Below are 24,355 nucleotides of genomic sequence, written 5' to 3'. Positions count from 1 at the left end.
ACAGATGATCGAAGTATCTAGACGCGGGCAAAAATTCTGTCTTCGGGTTGGAATAAAGGGGTAAAATTTAGTTTGCATAAAAATATGATTAGTATGGGCTATTTGAGTACTTTGTCGTGGAACTTTACTTTCTGGTTTCTTTGCTGTATCATTTCGTTTGCGTATCGTTACGGTAACTGGTGTTCTTAATGAAATTAAGGTCCTTTTGCTCGACTGAATTAAAAAAAAAAAAATGTTATATTATCCGCGAGATTGTAGAAATCACGAGTTACAAGCTACCAGTAGTAAGAAATACTTTGCTGCGGAAGTAATAATTTTGATAATAAAACAAATGATATTTTATGGGATTAATTGGTAAATTATCGTGCAAGATGGCCCAGGTGATGTCACAGCTTTTCGTAGGATTTTTATAATTTTGTCGTAATTATTTACTGTTCTGTCTCGTTGTTTAATATAAGATTGATGAATGAATTTGTCGGAAGCTAAATTCATTAATATTCTACTCCTTATAAATTTTTCAATTTACCTTCAAATTTATGGAGTTTTTTTTTAATATAGCTCCTGGGTGATTCAAATAACAGACTATAATAAAGTAAGATATATATATATATAATATGAAATAGAAATTTTCTGGTGACGAAATAATATTTCAAATTGATTTATTAACATCTCCAGTCGTTTATATTTCTAATGAGAAAGATTTCGTCGCATAAGTCTGTATCTCTAACTATATAAATTTATTATTAAAAATCGAGAAAAGGAATATACCATATAAACCGTGTAAACACGAATGATTTATTTCTCGAGTGAAATTGTTTATTACGAGAAACTCTTACACCTTAAATTTTACTAATAAACACAGAAATAAATAACTTGAAGGTATCTGAAGGCACATGTGATTATAGTAATTCTTTACAAGCGTCACTAATTGACGAAACACGTTCGAAATAAATTCTACCAACCATAAAGTTATAAAAACTATCATAATCTTTTAATAATTCTTATACTTCGTCAAATATTGCAGGACGACGAACTAATAATCTTCTCTTTCGTAGCATTTCGAATAACAATTTTACGAAAGCTATAAGACATAGAATCCTTTTGAAAAGCTATCGAATCGAAAGAAAGGAATTAAGATCTTGAAATAAAGATTTGAGCCACGATTGTTACTCAGTTCGCGTACTGTGGTGAAATTCTTTTACCGATCTCGAAGCGGCGAACTCGTACAACCGTTTATCGACCGTGTATACCTACCGATATTGGATTTCAAAGGGTTAATGCACAAAACGACGAAGACTTTACCCATGTCGATGGTAGTTTTCCAACACCTCGAGAACGACCATCGTGCTGATCAATTTTCTCACAGAGCGTTAATTAGCGAATCGAAAATGAATATTCTGAATTGCAAATTTTTTGCAACGCCGCGGCACATCGATCTTCCAAGTTATTGCCAAGCAATTAATGCCTCGATACCGTGGAATTTTCCCGCTAAGAGGACTTAAGAAAACTTCAAGGAAATGTTCTGTAGATACAGTGCCTGTAATTCATGGTACTTGTTATGGGATACAGGGTGATTTTATAGTGGCGAATAAAAGAAAGTTTAAGATTGATACACTACGAATTTGTATACCTTCTGTACGAAAAACTCTTTTTACCGTATTGGTAACAGACATCTGTATATCATATTTATTCGTTGCTCTCATCAAATTGATATGAATCCATTTTGCAAAATTATATTGTCCTTTTACGCTGCTTAATTTATAAACATCAATTTTGTTCGCCACTATATATGACGAAATAAATTGTAAAGATTCGTTGGCCCTCGAGAAAATCAACCGCGTATGGTTAAAGTTGCATTCGAGGACACGACATTTCATAATGAATGTTCAACAGTCTCTGAACTTCGACCAATATTTTACCAATATTTTTCGTAAATACAGCAGAAAAGGTTACCGAAAAATTTGCACGACCATGCAGTGTAAAAACGAAATACACCGTCAATGTATAAAAAGCAATCATATTGATTCTCCTGGAAAACAGCTACTGGCGTATGTACATACGCTAAAATTCCGCAGACTATCAAATATTTAGAAACTCGAGCTTCGCGTCTCGTGTTCGATAACGCATAGTGTGCAACGCTGAAGGTATCGGAACTGAAAGGATTTAAAGTATCCAGCGTAGCAGGCTCGACAGCGGCATTCGAAACGTCAAAATAAAAAGGCGCGAATTTATCGGGATGATTTATTATATTTTTCTGTGGGCGCAACCTAAAAACCATATTTCACGCTGATGCATGTAATGGCGCGTGTGCACGCGCACGAGTTCACGAGACAGAGACAGAGAGAAAGAGAGAAAGAGAGGAGGGAGAGAGTTTCAATTCCAGGTGTCGGCTATACGAGAGAAATATTCCGGTAAGAAATTGCTACCGTGTGGCGCAATAAAAATACATGAAACGCGATTACTACGGAAAACACGTTAATTACGAGAGAACGACGAGCGTTGATTAAGAGTCATCTGTTCGATGGCTACTTTATGCTCGACATCGATCATGGATACCCGGTTATCATTGAGACAGGCTACGATACAGTTTCACTGGTAAAAATTGCTCGTTAACAGCGTACGATTTGCTGGTGCGATAAAAAAGAGACAAAAAGAGAGAGGATTATTTTCGCGACGATTGTAAAGCGATTTTTAGAAGAAATTTTCATCGTGTATTACTTGCGAACGTACTGACATGTTGGATATTAAAAAATCGTAGCGTAACTGTTGCGTACGCGGTGGAATAGGATAAAAGGGAACACGTGTTTAACACTTTCCGGTAACTGTAAACTGGCGTTCGTTCGAAATGCAGACCATTCCAGATTTCATCGTGGGTGATGTTTTTCACATTGCAAACTGGTTCTGCTGTAGTTGTAATGTTTCGAAAATATTGAAAATCTGATTTGCTGAGACTCTCGTTTCGGTTGGTTGATTTCTGGTCGCTGTAGGATCCAATTTAGATTTGTTCCGAATTTATTCGTTTTTTCATGTTTAATTTTGTTTTATTTGCGTTTTCGGTACCAACGATTATCGGAAAACGCATGGAATTTTCAATAAAATTGTTGTATTTACGTTAGAAATGGAGAACGTTCTTTTTAATCATTCGTTTTTCATCTGGATTTTAAGAACAGAGGAAAATAATAAATAGATGATATAAAATGGTGTGCAAGAAGAAACACTATAAATTTTATATGAAATCAATCGCAGAAAGAATTACTTTCCTTTCCCTTCTTCTTACGTATCTTTCTTTACAGAACGTGTTTTATTTACTTGTTCAGGTATCGAGACGATAAGGAACTGGTTCTAACCGACGACCACTACGAGGGTGGTATCACGGAACAAACGGCTCTTACCGTGAAAAATGCGACCCCCAGTGACATGGGCTCTTACAAATGTGTACTAGAAAATAACATTGGTTCATCAACGTCAGAGGACATCGTACAGGTCTCGGTTCTATGTAAGTATCGTGAGAATCAATGAATACTATTTTCACTGAATGATCGACGTTGTTTTTTTTTTTTTTTATTTGGATGAATTTTGCAACCAATTCTCATTGAAAATTATAAGTAAATTTTTCTGGCGTGGTACTATGTCGCGTTTAATAAATGTTTATCGTGTGTTTGATTCTAGTTGAATTTAATGCTTAAATCTAAAGGGTAATGTCTATCGACAAGTTATTTAGAAAATATCAATTTAATAAATTTTCATTTAATAGTAAATTTTCGAATCATCGCGCAGCCAAATCTGCAAATTTTTAACCACACAAATTCCATGCATATTCATACGTAAGATCAAATCCCTATTGAAGTATCTGTTTTTAATAATCCAGAGAAAAATACGCTAGGTCCAGGAGAAAATAAAATCGATATCATCGATGGGAAGAAAAGATACACGAAGAAACAGTTCCGTTCCGTTTCACATTACGACAATTTATCGCGTTTTATTCCGGTAAACGATATTTATGCGTCCATAAATTCTCTGGAACGCCGCTTAAAACCAATGCCAGGACATACGTAATGCCTGCATTTTTATTTCCGAACATAATCTGTCCAGCTTTCTATTTGTAAACTTTTTTTTCATGCCACACTACCCGATCGTGAAACACAAAAACGTTTATTAAGGTTTTATAATTTCATACCGGAACCGCCAACACAATTCTGTTGACGTGATAATTGATGTAATTACGTACGACAACTTACCTAATTAGAGTTTCAAAGAAGACAGGGAAGATCAACAGAATCTACATTTTTCTGAAAAGTACACTATCCGATTAATTTTATATAAACCATATCTTCGATAAATATGTTTATCTTCGGAGAATTCTTTATCTATTTTCTTTGCGAGGAGATAAGAAATTGTGAATAATTTATAAAAAAAAAAAAAAGAAATCTTTATGTAGCCTAAGAAACATCGTATCGTTAAAAGGATTAACTGAAATATTCGAGTTCTTAAAGTAACAGATGTTTCGTCAATATCGCGTAAACCTTGTATTCCTATTATTCTATAAATCTTCCGGATCTACCAGATCGTATCGCAGATAAATTCAACGACCGCGAATCCAACGAAAGATCATTTGTCGCCAAATAATTTTTTCGATTTTCTAAAAAAAAAAAATACGTGAACGATAACGAAGAAAAGAAACGTGTGGAGAGAAAGAAATATCCTGGTCTGGTATCGATTTGTCCGGCCATTTTGTCGTTCTCGGCATGGCCATGCATTTTGCACTTATCTTCATTACAAAGACTAATTTCCTTCTGGCTGCCCGGCCAACTCGAACCAACGATAAATCGTTCGGCAATTATTTATTCGTCGAGTGTAAATCAACGCGAGTAAAAAGGATAGTCGAACGCGACTATAGCCCAATGCTATTTGTTTGACATTATCGTCGCGTATCTATACGTATTACCACGATTTTACAACGTGTCGACCGATTAAAGCCAAAGTTTTTGAATATCAGGCGAGATACTTGAAAATATGAAGTTAATTGCAGGAACTGACAGGCCAGTAGTTATCGTCACTTATTTAACCAGATAAATGAAAATCGAACCGTGCACGCTATGAATAATGAAGCGGGTATCTTAATTAGCCGATGGCCCAGCAATTACACGGTTCACCGAATCGTCAAATCGGCACGGGCGTTAATCGTTTTATGACTAATTTCGTTATCAAAAACCGATCGATTCTATCTTCGGTCGTTACAATTACGAAATTCCGTGAATTCAATAGAAGCACACTTACGTTCGTAAGTTTTATCAAATCGTTTTATTCTCGTTATCGAAAGGCAATCGAGATTTCGTCTGGTCTGGAATAGACTCACGGCTAATTCGTAAGGCACTGTAGAATTGCTAACTTTGAACGTAATATTTGCTAAAATAGGATTCCACAGAAATCTGATAGTTAGCGTTTTTATGGCCTATATTAGATTATGAGAATCAAATCGATTCTGTCTTTGTTAGTGTAATTAGCTCGATTCATAAATCATTGGAAAAGATAAAATCGTTTTTGTTGTATATTTTTATCACTGTTGGTTTATATTTTGTTATTTTATAGCGCTCTTATAGCTGAAAATATGCACATATAATATAGAAATATAGGAAACGACTAATTTGCTGGATAATTTATCAGGATTCTTGAATAATTTCGCAAAAACGCAACGTTTAAAAGCAAAACCGGAGACTCGCGTTTGAATATTACGCAAATAAAATATAGTAATCAGTCGTAATTTTCAATAATTTTCTTATGTTTATTCTCGTACCTTTGCTTCTCGTATTGAATTTTGAAATCGAATATATTCAAGGATAACTACATTTATCAACTTAAACCGAGTCTTGGATGGTAGAAATTTCAGATATTAGGGCTGTGGAAAAGGAACGTGTGCGTGAAGTAGATAGGTTAATCCATTAAAATGAATGATTTCGATCCGAATCAAACGAGCTGATTCTCCCTCAGCCTACAATTTTTAAAACGAATTTCCATCAGAAGATTTAGGTATCGTCGGTGTGCCATTTAGAATTTCGGGTTCCTTTATGCCAGATCATGGACAGTTCCATTTATCAAACTGATCAAATTGCCAGGAGGCACGATTTAAGTATTATTATAGCCTCTGCGAGATGCAAATGTGTCATAAAAAATCTGTTTTTCAGAATAATTCATATTTATTTATTTAATAAATTCTTTAAAATAAAAATATTAGATTTTTAATATAATACAAATTTAATCGTAGTTTAAATTTAACGTCGTAGTATTAATATTTCAAAATTGTTCATTGATGATTAAAAATAATGTAAGTGATAATTGATATTCGTTAAAAATTAAGGAAATAAAAAGCAAACGATTAAATTTCAATTTGATTACTTGTTCCTGCCGCAACAGAACATTCTTTTTCCTACAATTACCATCAAGAAAGTTGAAAACTTCGTGCAACTACATTATTTAGAAGTTTTATCACTGAATTATACTTTTGTCCTCAAAAATAAACTACACATCAATTAAAAAGGAACAAAGCGACAAAATTAAACAACTTTAAACATCTATCAAGCTGCGGAGCGAAATACACAGGACGCAAACTTCCTTTCGGAATAGAAACCATGGAAATAGAATAGCTCCAGCAGAGTTTCGAATTCGACCAGTGTTCCGATACCGTGGAATATCTAAAAGCCGCAGGATGAAGCGGTTTCGACAAAAGTCACACGAGAAAATGCTCATATAATTCAAGTTATCTAAACTAGTGGTAGCGCAATTGATGTATTGTGATACTTATAGCTCTACATTTCTGTCGGCTGAATATAATATGACCAACTTGGGAAAAACGTCAAAACATAAATTTAAAACGTACAAGAGAAGTATTGAAAAATACACGATTACCATCTTGTATTACACTTTAACCCTTTCACTTTAAAGCGTGAATATAAAGCGATCCAAATAAAGTATTATAAGAAATTTTCTCAGAAACAATAAAGATATTCATTTCATTCTCTATTTTTTTTTTTCATTAAATTGTTCGAAAGAATTTTAAGGGGCAATTGTTGGAGGAAAAAATTTTCACGCGTTAGTTATTATTGAAATTGACTGTTTCAAAAGTTGAATGATTTGTCTAGCGATGTTTGTTTCAATCTCACTGCTTACTATTTTGCTTGTATCTTTAAATCGTCTTGATAAAACGTACGAAAAGAAAAACCTAACAATTGCATCTTTGGTTATTACCGAACGTGTAATAATTAAATCTTGGGTAATTAAGACGGCGCAACGTGTGTGTGTCAGTATCAGCGATTGCGTTAAATGGAAGGGGATTTAATTTTTTATTATTTGTGTATTTTCTATGAGACTGAATAACTGAAAATAGCAACTTGCATAGTTTCTTCTAATCCTGCGTTTAAAAAGATAAATGGCGGAAAATATTCTTTTGAAGAGGAACTGAAAATTTCCTTTCAAGTAAACTTTCGTCTAAAGAAAGCGAGCACGTTGTAAAAATACTTCAACATTTTTCACGTGAATAAAGAACACAGTAATTCATAGACAAACTCGTGTTATACAAAAATTGTAACTGAAAAAGTTTAACTGAATCCAAGTTCGCGACGATCTTGTGTAACGCGGTATTTCAATTACATTGGTTTCTATTCATAATAATATGAAATTACGAGTATCGCAATTATGCGAATTAATTAATTTCAGCTCTTACAACAAACTTTCGAGTAACAAGAAACCAATTAGCAGATCTGTTGAAAATGACAACGTGAGTTCGTGCTCGCCATCCATATGCAGATGCGTTAGTTATAAGAAATAGTAACTAGAAGATAATCCTAGTTACAATGGATAGATTTAATCGATAGGCTTAAGATGCTTTTTTGTTTTTTATCCCTGGTTTTTGTAAGCGCGTGCAATAAAGGTTTTTTTTGCTCACAACGGTGTAATAGATTTATCCATTCAATAAAATAATAACTATTGTGATCCTCCCTCTGAGTATAGAAATAACAACAAACACTTCCTAAATCTCCAAATTCGAAACTTATTTCAAATAATTTTTCGTCGAAGGTACAGGAATTGTACTGTATTATAAAAGAAAGATTCTTCTATGTGTCTGGCGAGAAATGTATTAACCTTGTCACTCGCGATTTGCCTCCGTTTTATTCTCATGCGTGACATTAAGCCAGCAATAAAACAGAAATCTATCGTGTTTTAAAAAACCAATTCCAATTTCTCGACCTCCGTCTGTCTCGTAAAACGAGCAAATAAATAGCGTCCCTTTTGTATTAAGGTTACGCAAGTTTTTGAATTCGATATTCCACCAACTGAGTTTTAAAAAAGTACCTCGAATAAAATAAGAAGAAAATAGGCGGATATTCTCACCGCGATATTCTACAAAGGCGGGATAGTTAAGTAAAAAAAGAAAAAATGTTGAAGCAAATCCACGGATCACCGAAACGATACGATTCGTTGTGCCGCGGAGGGAGCCGTAAATATATCAGCATGGATTAAATAAGCTGCTCTCTCACACCCTCCAGCTGGGTGCCGGTTATTGGGTCAGCCATTCCGCGTTTCCGAGAAGTTAACGTCACGTTAACGTAAACTCGGCCGCGATACAATGAAATTCTAATTGCAGCCTTAATACCGCTCGAGGGTGTTGTATTTTCTACAAACAATCCATGGAAACGGGCCGTGAATTCGAACACGGAAAATTAGTTTCGTCGGGGCCGAATCCCCTTTCCTTTCTTTCCTACGCTTTTCTTTTTCCTTTCTCCGCTCCATCTTCTTCTTCTCTTCGCTCCTTTCGAGCACCGACTACGCTGCCTCTCTTCGGATTCTTTTGTTTTGAACTTGCTGAAATCTTGATTACCTTGCCGAAGGTAAGAAAGAAGATAAAAAAGGAAAAGAAAAATTGTTTCAGCCAATCTGCTGATTGGATCGTCGACGAAAGTTTCCTTTCAGGTGCTCTCTGAACTCTGGTTGTCTCGTTTTACTGTTTATTCGGCTGGATGTAGCATAAACGGCCCGTTCTCTGGTATGTTCCATGCCGGATAATATATACGCTTCATTTTGAATAGTTTTGCCGTGGACGTAAATCTTTATGCGATGCTCGAGCTCGTAAAAAATACATGAGCCTTCGGCTCCCTCTTCTTCTTTTTTTTCTCGCTCTCTGTGATCGTTCGGCAAACCAGATTCACAGATGAATCTTCTTTTTTCCTCTCTTTCGTTATTTATTTATTTACCTATATTGATTAAGTTTATTCGAGCGAAGTATTACTTCTAACGTGGATGATCCAGCTGGACAGTCACGTTCTTCGTAGGACATTAAATTAGTTAACTTACGTGGGTTGGCCAAAGTTATTGGAGTTTTTACTGCGGTTCGAGCATTAACTTTAGAAGAGAGGAAATGTTAGGATAGTATTTGGGTTGATATAAACATCGTGGATGAATTTCATTATAATGCCCCTTTTCATATCCTTCTCTCTAAAATATTATACTTAAGAAGAGAACAGTCAAATTACAGTAACAAAATCTAATCTGCTAACAAACTTACTTTAAATAATAAAAAGATCAGTTTTCGTCGTACTTCATAAGATTCTATTAACCTTTATAACTACTAAAGATGAGATGAGAATATTTTCAAACCAGAATACTCCTCCATGTAATCTCTCGAATAATATTACCTACTACTACTATATCCTCCATATTTCTCACACAAAATAAAGACGAATTGAATGAATACGCTCTAGTATCGTGAAAGAGAAACAGAAAATTCCGAAAAACAGGTAATAATAAATACGAATACAATGTTTCTGAAAAGAGAGAATCGTAATATTAAAAATAAATTATAAAAAAGAAAAGACAACCAGTATTTCCACATACTAGTCGATGATAAGCAACCGTTTCACTGTTCCGACTCTCATTTGCTCGCAGACAAGCCAGTGGTCAAGGTGATAATGGACCCGGAAACGCCAGTGAACGAAGCAGACCGGCAGAACGTCTCGCTGACCTGCGAGGTTGTTACTGGAAATCCAGCAAGCTTGACCGCCGTCCGATGGTACTTGGACGGGGACCTGCTGAAAGAACTTCCGGATTGCACGAGAAATAGCAGCGCAACCACCACGACCACCGAGGAATCTTTAATTTTCTGCGATATCGATCCGAGCAAGCTGCTGTTGGAAGCGGTGGGACGTTCCTTTCACGGGAACTACTCTTGCGAGGGTAGAAACGACGCTGGCTGGGGACCACTTTCACCGAGTGCACCTGTCATGGTCCATTGTGAGTCCCCCTTTTAATTTTTAATTCCTCGATCCGATCCATTTGCTCGTTCGCTCCCCATGTGAACCAACTACTGGGACTCCTGTTTGCGAGAATTTGTTTTTCTTTTTCTTTTTCTTTTTTTCTTTTTTATACCGCCAAGATTTATTTGCCTGGCGAAAGAACAAAATGCTGTTTTAGGTCAACGATTTTCAATTTTTTTTCTAATCACTAATAAGGTGCATTTTTAATTTTCCTATAAATACACAAAAAGATCGGCTGGCTAATAATAAAGAAAAACGAAGAAGAAGTTTGATCGGAGTTTCCGGTATAAATAACGAGTTGCTTGTTTGCCGTGTCGATAGACAAACCTGGGCCAGCTTCGATCTCGTACGAGCCCCAGCAGGTAATAAAGAAACGGCCATTGACAATCACGTGCTTCGTACTGGACCCAGGGCGGCCAAAGGTAGTTGGCTTCAAATGGTTACGAGGCCTTCATAGACTTCCGGATGAAAACAACGCTACCCTTACCATCGAGTCGGTTAATTTGGAAACCGAAGCGAACTTTACTTGTCTGGCTTACAACGAAGCCGGCGACGGCGACCCGGCTACCACGTTTATCGACGTGTCTGGTGAGTTGTAAAGTTACTCGAAAAACTTTCTAATCCCTCGTCGAATAAATCTGTCGTCCGTCTTTCACGTGACGTTCATTTCGTGTTCGAGATTCGTGCACGGCCGACCGAGATAGGAAGCGCTAAATCTTACAAAATTTGGAAAATGTGGTGGAATAAGGAAATGAAACTAAATTCTATTTTACAGTATTTCTTTTCCCCTCTTTCCTTCGATATTTCAGAAATATAGGATATTCTGTTTAATCTACCAAGGTATTTATAATTTGTAAAAATATATCTTATATTAAAAGAAAAGAGATTTGTTTAATTTTCTAATAAATTTTATACAATTCTTTTTGTGAAATTTTTCATTTCATATACACGTGTAAGTTTGTAAGTAAATTAAAAATTTGATTCGATTATGTACTATCTATTACAATGTTTCAAAGTTTAACAAAAATATGTGTCTCGGACAATTGAATATAATTATTTTTATTCGCTTTTCAATTTCACATGTGTGTTGGAATTAATATTGAGTCGATTCGTAACTAGAGATGTTAAGGAAATCAGTGATTTCCTTTTCTATAAACTGCAACATTTTTTCACGCTATTAATTTATAGCTGATGGTACACTAATCACAAGGTACACGACTATATATATATATGAATCATAATTTGTTTCGCGAGCAATTCTGGTAAAATTTGTATTTCCAAAAGAATACTTACGCTACTTACGGCACGCACATGCCTGACATAAGGCCGACCATTTCTACTTAAAATACCATTCTGCCTCGTTCTACGATATTCCTTTCCGCCTCTTTCTTAGTGTTCAGTGTTTGGTTTGTCGACCGAAATTCTTTTTATTTAATACATATCCGTCGGAAGCTTCTGCACGTAAAAATGGCTCAAGAATTGGAAAATTACTTCTTTAAATAAAATTGTTTAAAAGTTCGTTCTATGAAATGAAAAATGCAAGATCATATCATTTTTTAAATCTCAATATTCATTATATGTATATATGCTGAAAAATGTATTAAACTGTAAATGATACGTAACGCTTTATTACTTATTACTTTTGTATAACAGAAAGATAAACTTATGTAACGTGAAAGAGCACAAATGTTTCCACAGTTTCCGTGCTGTATCTAAATTAATGATTCGTATCTTGAGACCTGTGTAAACTTGTCTTGTTTCCTGTATTTTTCCTTCTTTTATTTGTTTCTCATTCCTTTGTGTACTTAATTCGCATAAGCGACAACATACATTACGTTACGTTTGCCAGCAACTTTTGCATAATATTTCCCCGATGTCATAGAGGCTTTATTCGACTCGTATTTCGTATAAAAATAGAGAAACGATAATAATATTATAACGCTTCACTGCGTTTCAGAGGAGAAACAACTATCGCTCGACGAATATTCACGTTTGAATTCAACATCTCCATGTGTCGACTCATTTTTGAGATTCCAAAACAAATCACGTACAAGCTCGTAGCTCATTTATTTAATTTAACGAATTGAAATAAATACACATTTAAATAATTTAAAAATTGTTAAAAAGTTTCGTCGCTGTCATGCTATGCAGTTACAAGATTTATTTAATTATGTTTGTCAAATTTTTTTTTACACTTTCTCTAAGATTCAATTATCTACGATAACAAATTGATTCGCACGCCACTCTATTCCATTTAAAACTACCTTAAAACAGCTGCAAAATCGTATCGTATAATAAAGTTTAGAAAATATTCCGCGTCGATTCGAGCTTATCGTAACGCAACGATATCGTATCTCATTCTCGATTCGTAACAATGCCCGTTCCGTTTCGAGGGCCAGTTCAACTTGTTCTTTGATTGTCAATAGCGGAGCCAACGTTTATCAAGAAGCTGCTCCCTTATCACGGCTACGTGTACAATTCGCCGAACGTTAGCATCATGTGCTGGGTAGAGTGCGCTCCGATGTGCAATATTTCCTGGCTAAAGGACGGCATGCCGATGGATTTCTCGAAAACGAACCGATACTACCTGTCGAACGTTTATCATCCGCCTGATCCGCGAACGAATGACTTCGAAAGCATTCAATCGACCCTGGTGTGGAATCTAACTGCCTGGCCGAGTGGCCAACTCGATCGCGTCGAAGACAACGTCAGATTCACCTGCGAGAGCAGCAGCAACAGTATTGGTGCTGGAGTGAAAAGTAGCACGCACTTCCATGTGGAATGTGAGTTTATTTGATTTTCAGTGAAGTTAACTTAACTTCTCGAATACTGAAAATGTTATCCTCGCATACTTTTCGATATTTATAGACTATTCATTTTTTTAATGTCGCGCGATATAAAATTTAAATATTTATAAATAATTACAATTATGGTATATTATTTAATATGTCATATTTTATATTTGTCATTTATATTTCTTAACGCATTATTTCGCTACGATTCTCTTCGGTGGACTAATATAATGCTGTATTCGTGTTTGCATTCGAACAGTATGCACAAATACAGTCACTTTACACAGCGTAAAGTTTATACGCGTCTTTTTCTTCGCAACAGTTCCGCCAGAAAATATGACAATATCAAAGAAGATAATAAACGTGACGGTCGATACGATACCGGAAACGGTGAGCTGCAATGCGAGAGCACAACCGGAGCCAACGTTTCGTTGGTTTCGGGAAGGTTCCACAGACACTATCATCGAAGGCCGTGTCCTCGATCTGAAAGTGGCGGTGCCTAGACGCAGCAACGGGACGTACTACTGCGAGGCATCGAATCGCCACGGAAGCCGGAACATTTCCATGGTCATGAATGTTCAATGTAAGTAAAGAAACATCCCGACGTGCAAGTTCCTCAGTCATCTCGAGTGACGTTCAAATATTGAGAAAGATTTATGTTCTCATGGCAGAGTATTCTTCAAGAAAGAAATGGTAGGAACTAAAAGAACGATTTCTCTCTCTTTCTCTTTGTTTCTCCGACTATTTCTCTTTTTCATTTTTCTCTTCTTTTTTTAATATTTTCCGTTTGCGTTAAGAAGATAAAGATGCCAGTGTTCGTTAAGGTAGAAGAAATGTAGAGACGAAATTTAAACGCGTAAGCAGAAAATGCCTTGTTAAAAATAAAATGCCGAAGTGTTTCATAGAATTGGAGTAAACGATCCGAGAAAATCATCGATTATATTTTACGATTACTTCTTACTAGTGTCTTCCTTAAATTTATAACGAAAAATGAAAAATACATAGAGGAGGATAAAGTTTTACTTAAATTAATTTAAGAAAAGAATTATATTTTCAAAATAATAGTAAAATAGTACTTTCGCCATTATCGTGAATGCTAATGTTCCCCTGAATATTTTTCATTACGTTACGTATAATAAGAAACATGTTTTGGAATATCAGAGCAAATAAACTCCTCACGTTCGCATTACAAAGATCGATTAAATTGTTTAAGACTGTTTCACGTTCGATAAACCGAAGAACGATAGGAATTCGGCCGAAATTCGTTTGGTTTGAGGAACGTAATTTCGATCAACGGTGAGAACGTGATGAATCGTTCTTGAAATATTTCACGCAATTGCACGTTTCATCCCTTCATCGATTTCCAGTTTCTCCTACGTTTCATACCTCTCGCCTTATATTTCCAATCTCAAATATTTCCGAAAGTAACCAAATGCTGTAACTTGCTATTACTTGAGGTTAAAAAATTCATACTTTCTTCCAAGATACGAAAAAAAGCATCGAAACCAAAAGATTTCAGTGACGTCAGAACCAATGTACCACACATTCTCTGATAATTCTATCTTCTAATTCTTAAAATCACGTTAATAAATCTATCATATTCCTATGAAGAATCATAAATTACTCGTTCTAGCGGTCTCTGATAGATGTAGCTGTTACATCATTATCACGCTCTATATGTTCTATCTCAACAAAGCAGCGCAAGACAATGATTTAAGGAGCAAGTAAGACGCGTGTCCAAGTGACACAGATGTATTCGTGCAAAACCAAAGTAAGTTAATGTGGCTTTCTTCCTTTGTAGTTAAGCCAGAATGTCACGTGGAAAGGGAACGAATAGACGGGGAGGATTACGTCGTGTGCTCAGCGACGGCCAATCCGAAGGAGACTGATTTCGTTTGGTCGTTGAAGAGTGACAATGACACGCTAGAGCAGAACGCCGAGGTGCGCAATGGGAAAAGCTACATCCGCCTCGATGCGTCGGTAACCAATTTCCGGACGTACGTTTGCGTTGCTAACAACTCTATCGGCCATTCCAATCCTTGCGACCGCGATGTACCAGGTACGTTCTGATTTGCTTCCTGTTGTACTTGATGATTACTTGTGTTTCTATAAATTAGTAAAATTATAGAGATAAAAGTGCCAGGTATTAAAGAAAATAAAATCTAACTTATGGATAAATTAAATACGTTATGTTTAATGTGGCAAACGGATCCTTAGTTCAGATATATTTATGACATTGTTTGATATTATACTCATTTATTATTATGCAGAATGGTTTGCCATGCAGGTTGGTTTTAAAAAATTTTTTTGCCTATTTTTCTTTATTTTTTTCATTTTTGCACCTCAATTACTTACGAACGGTTTTTAATGATCACGTTTAATTGAAATAACAGAATTTTAATGACGAAGACGTGGTAGACGATGATGATGCTCGGTTTTCAAAACTTGGCAATTTAATTAGGAACGAGATTCCAGCCGAAACTGCTGCAAATTTTTACGGAGAACGAATTCCTTTGCCAGAGTTATTTTTCCTCTCGCGATATCAACATTCCCATCGTGGCTCTTACATTATATTGTGTGGTTGTAATTCACGTGTAAAGAAAAATTCCCGAGACCGAGGATCTGAAAGCGTGAGAGATTAAGAAAGTCTAGAAACGTCTCTTGACCACTTAGAAATACAGCAGAATACCAGCAAGTACTTCATTTATTTACCTCCGCATTTAAATACGTTACAATAGAAAACTTGTATTATTGTTGATTTCTAATCTTCACCATCAATGTTATACTTCATTTTCTCATAAATTTCTTTCATATTTCTCATAAATTATTTAAGGATAATGAAATTTTTTACTAAATTATATTTACGGTTTATACGAATTAAAAAAAGAAAAAGTTATTTGAGATAATACGCATGTGTAGATAAATTTTGAACGATCTTTTGATCAGCTTATAGTGTTTTCATATTCTAAAGGTACACGTATATTGGAAAGTTACAAAAACGAAATTACTTTCTTGTCAGTGTCACTAAATATTCATAAAGAGATGCTTTACATGTTTGCTCGGATCTTTTGTGGATGGAACCTTATATTAATATTACGCTAAAGCGAAGAAACGAATGGATGATAGGCGATAAAAAGGAAGCGATTCGAAATTAGACGAAATTATTCTTTTACAATAGTTGCAAGAAATATCTTACGGGTCAGTAACGTTGAAATAAAATTTACATAGTGTAAAATTTCAGTCCGAGGTGAATTCCATTAAGAGTTAAATAAATTCCAGGTAAACTGCCGCTTTTCATGTAGAATAATTTTGAACGAAGCTATTTGTGCGGTCAAAGTACTTGCAATTAAGCATATTTTTATTTCTGGCTATACTTCGTGATCCACCAGCAAGATTTAACGAACCCGAGGCGAGACACATTTTTCCATGTCTGGGGTTCCAACGCGAACATTCGAATGAAAGTTCGTAAATTAGATTCTGAATTAGATTCCCTTGAATACTTGGTAAATTCAAAAGTTTGATTTATTCCAAGTTAAATCGGATTTGTTCTTTTAATTTGCATTCCTCGTATATTTTTCTCGTTTATTTAAAAACGTCAAAACGATGGTAATTATTTTTCGCGTGGTTGGCGTACCTGAAATCCGTAGCGCTTCTTTTGAACAGAGAAAAGGTGTTGTTAACAATATGTAGATGGTATGTAAAAACAAAATTGGACGAGAATCGCGATTAAAAACGGAAATTATACTTTTATTAAATGTTATGTTAATTTTATTATCGTAGACACGAATTTTCAATGTTTTTTTTTTTTTTTTAGCAACAAACGACGGAGATTCGAGAAAGCGCGGCTAGATTTAAACGAGCATTTTCCGTGATACGAACTCATTTATGTTGCCCTTCGAATTCGAAGTTTCCAACTAAGTAAATCGAGATTGATCTATCTAACAGGGTCATTACATAACAAGATATTTCTGCAGTTATGAAATTAAATGTTAATAAAGATAGATGAATTTCAAGTTAATCGATTTCAATTCTTTCAAATATTAACGTAGCATAACTTAATTTCAACAGGGAAGGATCAGTTTATGGAAATATATCGAGTGATCTATAACTAAAGTAATTGTTATGTGATTGAAATAAATTACGAGTAAGTTCAGAAATTCTTCAAATAAATCAAGAAATTAGAAATTTTGTTCATCGTAATTTCTGTTTCGTTTCAATCCAATCCTTCTTTATTTCGATCTTTACATTATGTTTCTGTTCTCAGCTTAGGAAAAACAACGTGGTAAATATAATGCAAAATATATAACGATTTCTTTCGTAATTAATATTTTAATCAATGCAAACAGTATTTATAGAAATTTTCGTATTTGTAGGAAAATAATTTGGAATTCTTCCAGTGGGACATTTACTCTTCGACTTTTAAACTGTTATCATTCCTTCGAAGGAAAATGCAACATCACCCTGGAGGATATGAATATCCAAGCGATTAAATAAATCTACGATAAACATTTTTCGGAATAGTTATTAAAATTTTCATAGAAATAGCTTCGTTGTAGCTCGTAATTTAGCATATCGAAGAGGTACATGTGGCTCCCTTAACAGAAAATAGCTCAAAGATCTAAATTACCTAGCGTTGACTTAAAACCATGAATAGTATTAAAACTATACATATATTCTGCGCAATATCGATGTTTAGTTATGGTAATATTTAATAATATTTCCTTCAACGAATGATTAGTAAATAAATAAGAAATATTGTACATTCTCGTTTCTTCTTAGCTCACCATGGACATCGAAGTAAGTTCTACCATAATTGTTGTATTAAACATATTACGTTTCAAAATATTAAATATTAGGCTTTATTAATGCTAATTTCTTTTTTATATAATTTTTCTTTTGTATTGTCACAAGATATGTATGCAGGAATGATCTCGAGAAAGAGACGAGCAGAAAAGGGTTTCGAAATAATATAACAAAACAGGAAGAAATATTCTCAACGCGTTTGTTCTTTTTGAGCATTTCTGTTCGTTCTCCACACACGTACACACACACACACACAGTCGATATGGACTCCTCAAAGATGCTTTACACGTTTGCCGCGATTATATTCCATTCCTACATGTATATTTGCCATAACTGTAACAAAGTTTGAAATAATGAAAGGCTAAAATAATTCAAATTGACGAAACGATACAAAGAATAATTTTGTCCTAAATTACTGTATTAATCTCTTTCTCTATTCAACGGTTTTATTAACTATATAATCCTGTGCTGTAAAAAGATATTGTTCCTTAATTTATTAACGAGACAATTTCTTCGCGTGGAGTACTTTTTAAATACATTTTTGTTACGATAAATGTCGAGAAACTTAAAAGGAGATTAAATGTAATTTGAAAATAATCAGCTGAATAAGAAACGATCGAGATTATGTTGTTTTCTCCTCAAGGTAGAAAAAGAAATTTTATGCGTTGCTTAGCCCTAAAAATATTTCATCGGGTTTATTTGATTAAAATGGAGCACCCTATATAAGCACATAAACTCTCGTAATAAAGGTAGCTTCTGGTAAAATATTATAGAGCAAGGGAATGGATTAAATATAAGCAGAAATATGAAAAGCTTCCCTTGAGACGGGTCGTCTTACTTTCTGTATTTATAATATTTCACAGCTGTCGCCGAAATTTGAATTGCAACCGTTCTGCCGACTGTTTTATTTCGTAATCAGGAAACGGTGCCTACCGTGAAATCTCGTTGCTCGTATTCCCACAGAAAAATTGTTAAAATATCTGTAGAAAAATTGTTGATCCATCGAGTTTTAAAGAAGTTGAAAATATAAAAATTTTAGAAATGTAAATATTTAAAAATTTAATAAGATTTCTGAAAAATATCTTCTTTTTATTTTGTTTTTGAATAATGATCTTTAAAAGACTTTCAACTGTTTTCAAGAGCTTTTACTTCTGATAGATATTCTTAGTATTTTCAATCACAGAGTTTCTAAAATTGATCTTCCAAATATTTATAAGCCGCGATATGAATCTTTTCATTTGAAGAATCGTTATAGTAGATGCTACTAGGTCCTTTCTACTGCCATTTAAAAATCTCAATGTTTTCTAGAAGGAAAGCTTTTGTCAAAAGTTATAAAAATGTTTCTTATTTTGTTCTCTAAGTATCTCAAGAATAACCACGAGCTATGAAATATTAATTTCGATAAATCGATCCGCATTTTCAGGTCATATACCGTGGTGGCATCAACTGGAAGGAAATCTTCTTCTGATAGTCATCGTTGCCGCAGTTGTCCTTATACTTGTGATAATCATCATTTGCGTGGTGATCTTCATCGTTTGCCGACGCAAACGAAATCAGATGAAATGTAAGTTGCTCTTTCTTTTTAACCATGTGATTGTCATTGTGATTTGTTGTTCACAACGATTCGCATGACGTAGGCCATCGAATGGACTTTCTTCGAGATTCTAACAATGTTACAAAACTCGTTCAAAAATTAGAAATGCGTCATACAAAATTAATATAACTGTTGAAAGAAATTTACGACACTTGCAATTAGTCGAGTCAAGATTCCTTAATTAATATTTAATAACTAAAATTGGTAAATTTTCAAGTCTTTTAATTTAGTTATTCTTTCTGATAATATCAGGATAAAATTAATCGTTGAAAGTTATCCTAAAATTTGAACAATAAAATCTCGAAGAAATCCATTTCAAAATCAAACGATCATCACGATAGGCGAACACTTCACACACACAAACACGCACGCACACATAAACACCAGCACACACCTGAAACATGATGACATAATTTACATTGCAGATTGTTCTACGACAAATAAGCATTATTTAAATCATCTGGCAGTTGCATCAGCGACAATGTTTTGAGACAAATATCGTACCGTTGTTCCCACAGAATTTCCATAATAAACGAAATTTACTAAAACATCAGAAATTTGCATAATATACATAATTCGCGAAATTCAAACTTATCGGATCAATTTTACAACCTATCCGTTACACGTTCCGACGAAATTAGTCGTACACGTCGTCGCTGGGAATTTACGAAGCTACTGGTAACAATGCAATTTCATAATGACCATCGAATCGTTGGTAATTAACGCTGGCATGGTAGCGTTGTTCCATTGTCAGGATTGAAAAACTGCGAGCACGTAATGCATATTTGTCGTCGTGGCATCTCGCGAGGGGTGCAATTCATACGTCTCTAGAACAGTTATTATCGGGATAGGGATAAAAAGAAAAAAGAAAAACAGGAGAAAAGGAAGAAAAGCAGGAAACGATAATAACAGGTTGCGGTAATTTTCTTCCAACACGATTCGTTTCTCTGTATGCATACAGTGATCACCAGAATCATTGTCACAGTGATTAAATTTTCCTGTTACATTCTGTGTAAATCTGCGATTAGAAGCGTTCGATTTCTTTCAAAGTTTAAATACAATCGATTATTGCTGCTTATGATCTCGTGATGTGAAAATATAAAAAATTACCGTAACACGGTCGTAATCGGAACGTAACGCACGTATATTTTTCTAAATAACAAGTAGATATTAAAAAGAACTTTGTATCGTTGGCTTTAGTATAGTATCCAGACTGCAAAGTATTCGGTTAGAACGACACCTTCTGTGGGCTTTTGAGGTAGCCGAAGCCGAAAATAAGGGTCGTTTCTCGCGAAAAAAAAATGCGTCAAAAATTTCGGTCAACTCTTTGATGGTGTGACGTCCTCGTAGATTTTGACTTTGAATTTTTCTAGATATCTTTTTCTTTTTTTTAATTTAATAGCTTTAACTCGCTGTATGACTCTATATGCATTTAAATCGTGTCGCGAAATCTTGATAATCCAACTAGAATCACGATTAACGGGAAAGCTTGTGCCGACTATGCGCTTACAAGACGTTTTTCGGTAGTTTACAGCTTGAGCGATTACGATCTCGGTGTTGTTAACGATGGGAAGGCTGTTGAGCGAGTGATGACATGAAAGTTGCCGAACGCCGGCGAAACGAGCAGTAAGCGAGACGGGGTTCGCTGCGGAACGGAACCGAGAGCAAAAACGCTAGATCCGACGCCGTGTCGAGCACAAAAACGCTAGATACGGCACGCAATGTTAAAACCCGCGAATCCGTCATGGTTCCCAAACACGTTCAGTTTCGTAGAAAATGACCGTCGTTTAATACCGTCGAAATATCGTCGAAAACACACATTCGTCAACAATTTTGCAGTCGGCTACTATATCATATATCTTTGTTGTATTTTCGAATGTGCGAATTATTATTTCATGATAATATTATTAAATAACGAATTATTTAAAACGAAGATACTACGCGATTGTCTTAGAAACCGAAATCGATATCGTAGCAATTTTCAATCGTTGCTTATGACGCATTTAAACTTTATATTGAAAAATCACGTTTTACAATGAACAGTAATTAATGGTGCTTTTCACGAATTTCCACGAATTTCAGAAGAAAAGCTAATCCATGCTCATACTTTCGTGAATCACTGTACGCATAACAGACCATACGTTACTCTTTGTGCAACGAGATCTCGTTTCGCTGATATCCATTCGCTCGCTTTACTCGTGCTGTTTACAACGTTGTTCAATCTAACCAGAGTAAAATGGAAAGAGAGTAACGGAGGCTCATAACGATCGACGCATCGCTTTCGTGACACAACGATGTACGCGATATATCGGGAATCGGCAACGCTCGAACGCTAAAAACGCGATGCTTGTGTTTTCATTGTTTCGAAACCACTCAACGACTTTTTTTCACGGTATGAATTTTCTCTCAGGAGTTGACAAAGTTAATCCTACGTGCTAAGTTTGCATGTTTTGCTTGAGTTGAGTTTGAAAATAAAAGAAAGAAAAGAAGCAAAGAACAGGAGATAACGTAAGGATGCCCGACCGATCTAAAAAGGATGGACGAGCAGAAAATTATCTTTTTCTCTGTTCTCTTAGCTTCTGTATTTTGTATAATTGAAGTTGTGGCGTTGTCGTGTAAGGCCTAGGCCCAAAAATTCAAGACTCTGTTTGCTCGTCGAGAGTATTTTTTTACGATACGTCGAGACGTTGTTCACCTGTATAAAGTTACATTACTATCCATCCAACCTAGTTGCAGATATTCAATCGATTAATATTACACGAATACTAGAATTTTAGAAAGTCAAGAAGACGCCAATTACACAAAATGTACGAAATTTTGTTATTAAAATTCTGTAAATTAGATTTACCTAATTACAGTCATAATTATATATATATATTACATATTTCTACATGTAATTGATTTTTAACGCAACAAGTTCTACAATATGATGACAATACAGTGATATAAAATCGAATATTATCTGCTGCTCCAAATGATGAAATTTCACTTTTCTCTCTTGTACAATTATTATTGAGTACGGTATATGATTTGGACTAATGTTCGTACGATTGAATGGCCGCAACTAGACCTGCATAAATCATGCACTGCATACATTATTTTGCGTTGTTATTATCGCATAGTTCATGCTAGTTACAGAAAACAAAGCATGTCTATTATGTTACGTAATCATATAAGGTAGATGGACAATGCGAATTTCCCATTTGGATGCAAAGACAAGTACATACATGTATACAAATTATTAAGTGTACGAACTCGTGCTGCGCCATTGTAACAAAAGAAGAAACATTGCGTTTCACCAACTGCTTCGTGGACCATTTTTACATCCTCTTCGTTCGTGCAACTAATTTTAACGTAAATTGATTTTAACCAATCTTACACACAAGATGCGCTTAATTATGTGTATTGTTTATATATGGAAACAGTATAGAAATTTAATTAATACAAAGGTGTAATATGGAACGAACCATCTTTAGAGACAGCAAAATTTTTCTCTTAAATATATGGCTTTTCAAAAAATATATTGAGTCAACGATGTCATCGATAAAAAATATTGAAACGAATAATTTATCACATCGTCTCATATTTATTACAATCTTATTATCATATTTTCGAAAAAAAAGGATATTCATTTTGCTGGACGATTAAAACGAATAAATTACTGGGAGTTTTAATCAGTTGAATTTTTATGCGTCAACGAGAAGAATGCTTTGAATAATATACACGTTGCGAGTTTCATTTTGATAATCGCGATCCATCAAATTGTCTTATAATAATTATCTATCGTTATATGATGAAACAACGTTATAATATTTCGTTAAAATGCAATGATACATCTTATATTCGATACGCGATCACTGGGATTGGCTGTCGTTGTTCATAAAATCAGATCGATATTTTCTATAGACGAAAGAAAACAAAATAGAAATACAAATGTTGAAAATCGAAGAATCGTTTCTTCCATTACACTATTAAAGTGTTATTTCAAAATGTGCAACATTTTTAACAGTCGTTCTGCTTTATCGCATATTTGGTGAGATTGAAAGAGGATTATTTATTACGAATCACTGCTAAATGATAAAATACTAACTATCAATGAACATTGGTTGTAATTGGATATTAATCTTTTAACGAAGCAATCGAATTGGATTTTACCTATTGATGAAAAGCCAATAAAACAAAAATTGTCGAATTTTGTACAAACAGTTTAATTAATAAATATAATATAACTTTTCTATATTTTACTCTAATTGTTAGAAGAAAAGTTTTTTAATGACGAGAAACTGAATATTTCACATCATTGTTTAAAAATTATTCGAAAGAATTTATTTTGCCTAGAAAGATGGAAGATTACTCCGAGAAACGGCCGTAAAACTATTCAATAAATGGCAAAAACAATTGAAGTACAGCGTCTTTAAATATTCTTTAACGTTTGCTTAAACCCATGAATTTTATAAAAGCCCTGTATTATTTTAGCGAGTTTAATCTTTCGTCGGATTCGCATAATTGATACAATTTGAGGCTTTCAAATGTAAGCTATGTCCAATGGGAATTATATCCCGATATTACGTCATGAATTAGTACACCCATTTCGCTATCATTGCTAATGTGTACCATTTGTCCGGCGAAGAAATCATTTCCTGGATATAATTTCTATTAGTCGCAGCATACAACTAAAATCCTCAAATTCCAACATCCAATTACTAATCTCATTAAAGCAAATTTTTCTTAACTCGACCAACGAAATTACAAATATCCCAATTTTGAAATTTCGTCAATCTAACTCGATCTCGCCATTCTATCTCAAATAAAATTCGCCACGCAACAACGAACGAAATGGATGGTAAATTCTCCGATGAAAA

The 24,355-nt window shown here is 34.6% G+C and overlaps 2 protein-coding genes across 18 annotated transcripts in view; one reads left to right on the top strand and one right to left on the bottom strand.

The window, feature by feature from the left end:
• kar (monocarboxylate transporter 10-like protein kar) overlaps positions 1-24,355 on the bottom strand; it is a 179,220-nt gene that overhangs the window by 58,998 nt on the left and 95,867 nt on the right. Inside the window, exon 9 of one of the 3 annotated variants that reach the window (XM_069109838.1) lies at positions 15,645-15,718. The exons of the other annotated variants lie outside the window; for them this stretch is intronic. Within the exon in view, the coding sequence (XP_068965939.1) occupies positions 15,660-15,718 (59 nt within the window). The 3' untranslated portion in view covers positions 15,645-15,659. Of the gene's footprint in view, positions 1-15,644; positions 15,719-24,355 lie in introns of those variants that run through there. 3 annotated transcript variants of the gene reach the window in all.
• nrm (neuromusculin) overlaps positions 1-24,355 on the top strand; it is a 433,949-nt gene that overhangs the window by 365,117 nt on the left and 44,477 nt on the right. For all 15 annotated transcript variants that reach the window (XR_011172628.1, XR_011172629.1, XR_011172630.1 and 12 more), the window contains 7 exons: positions 3,318-3,496; positions 9,937-10,281; positions 10,626-10,892; positions 12,731-13,087; positions 13,419-13,679; positions 14,898-15,155; positions 19,323-19,463. Coding sequence is in view for 11 of the 15 variants with exons in the window: in XM_069109818.1 (XP_068965919.1) it covers positions 3,318-3,496; positions 9,937-10,281; positions 10,626-10,892; positions 12,731-13,087; positions 13,419-13,679; positions 14,898-15,155; positions 19,323-19,463 (1,808 nt within the window). In the remaining 4 variants the exon portion in view is untranslated. The remainder of the gene's footprint in view (positions 1-3,317; positions 3,497-9,936; positions 10,282-10,625; positions 10,893-12,730; positions 13,088-13,418; positions 13,680-14,897; positions 15,156-19,322; positions 19,464-24,355) is intronic.

This window comes from Bombus flavifrons, chromosome 3 (genome assembly GCF_040668555.2).
Source record: "Bombus flavifrons isolate JBK064 chromosome 3, iyBomFlav1_principal, whole genome shotgun sequence".
Taxonomy (NCBI): Eukaryota; Metazoa; Arthropoda; class Insecta; order Hymenoptera; family Apidae; genus Bombus; species Bombus flavifrons.
The sequence above is the reverse complement of the archived record's forward strand: the minus strand, read 5'-3'. Positions and strand labels throughout refer to the sequence as shown.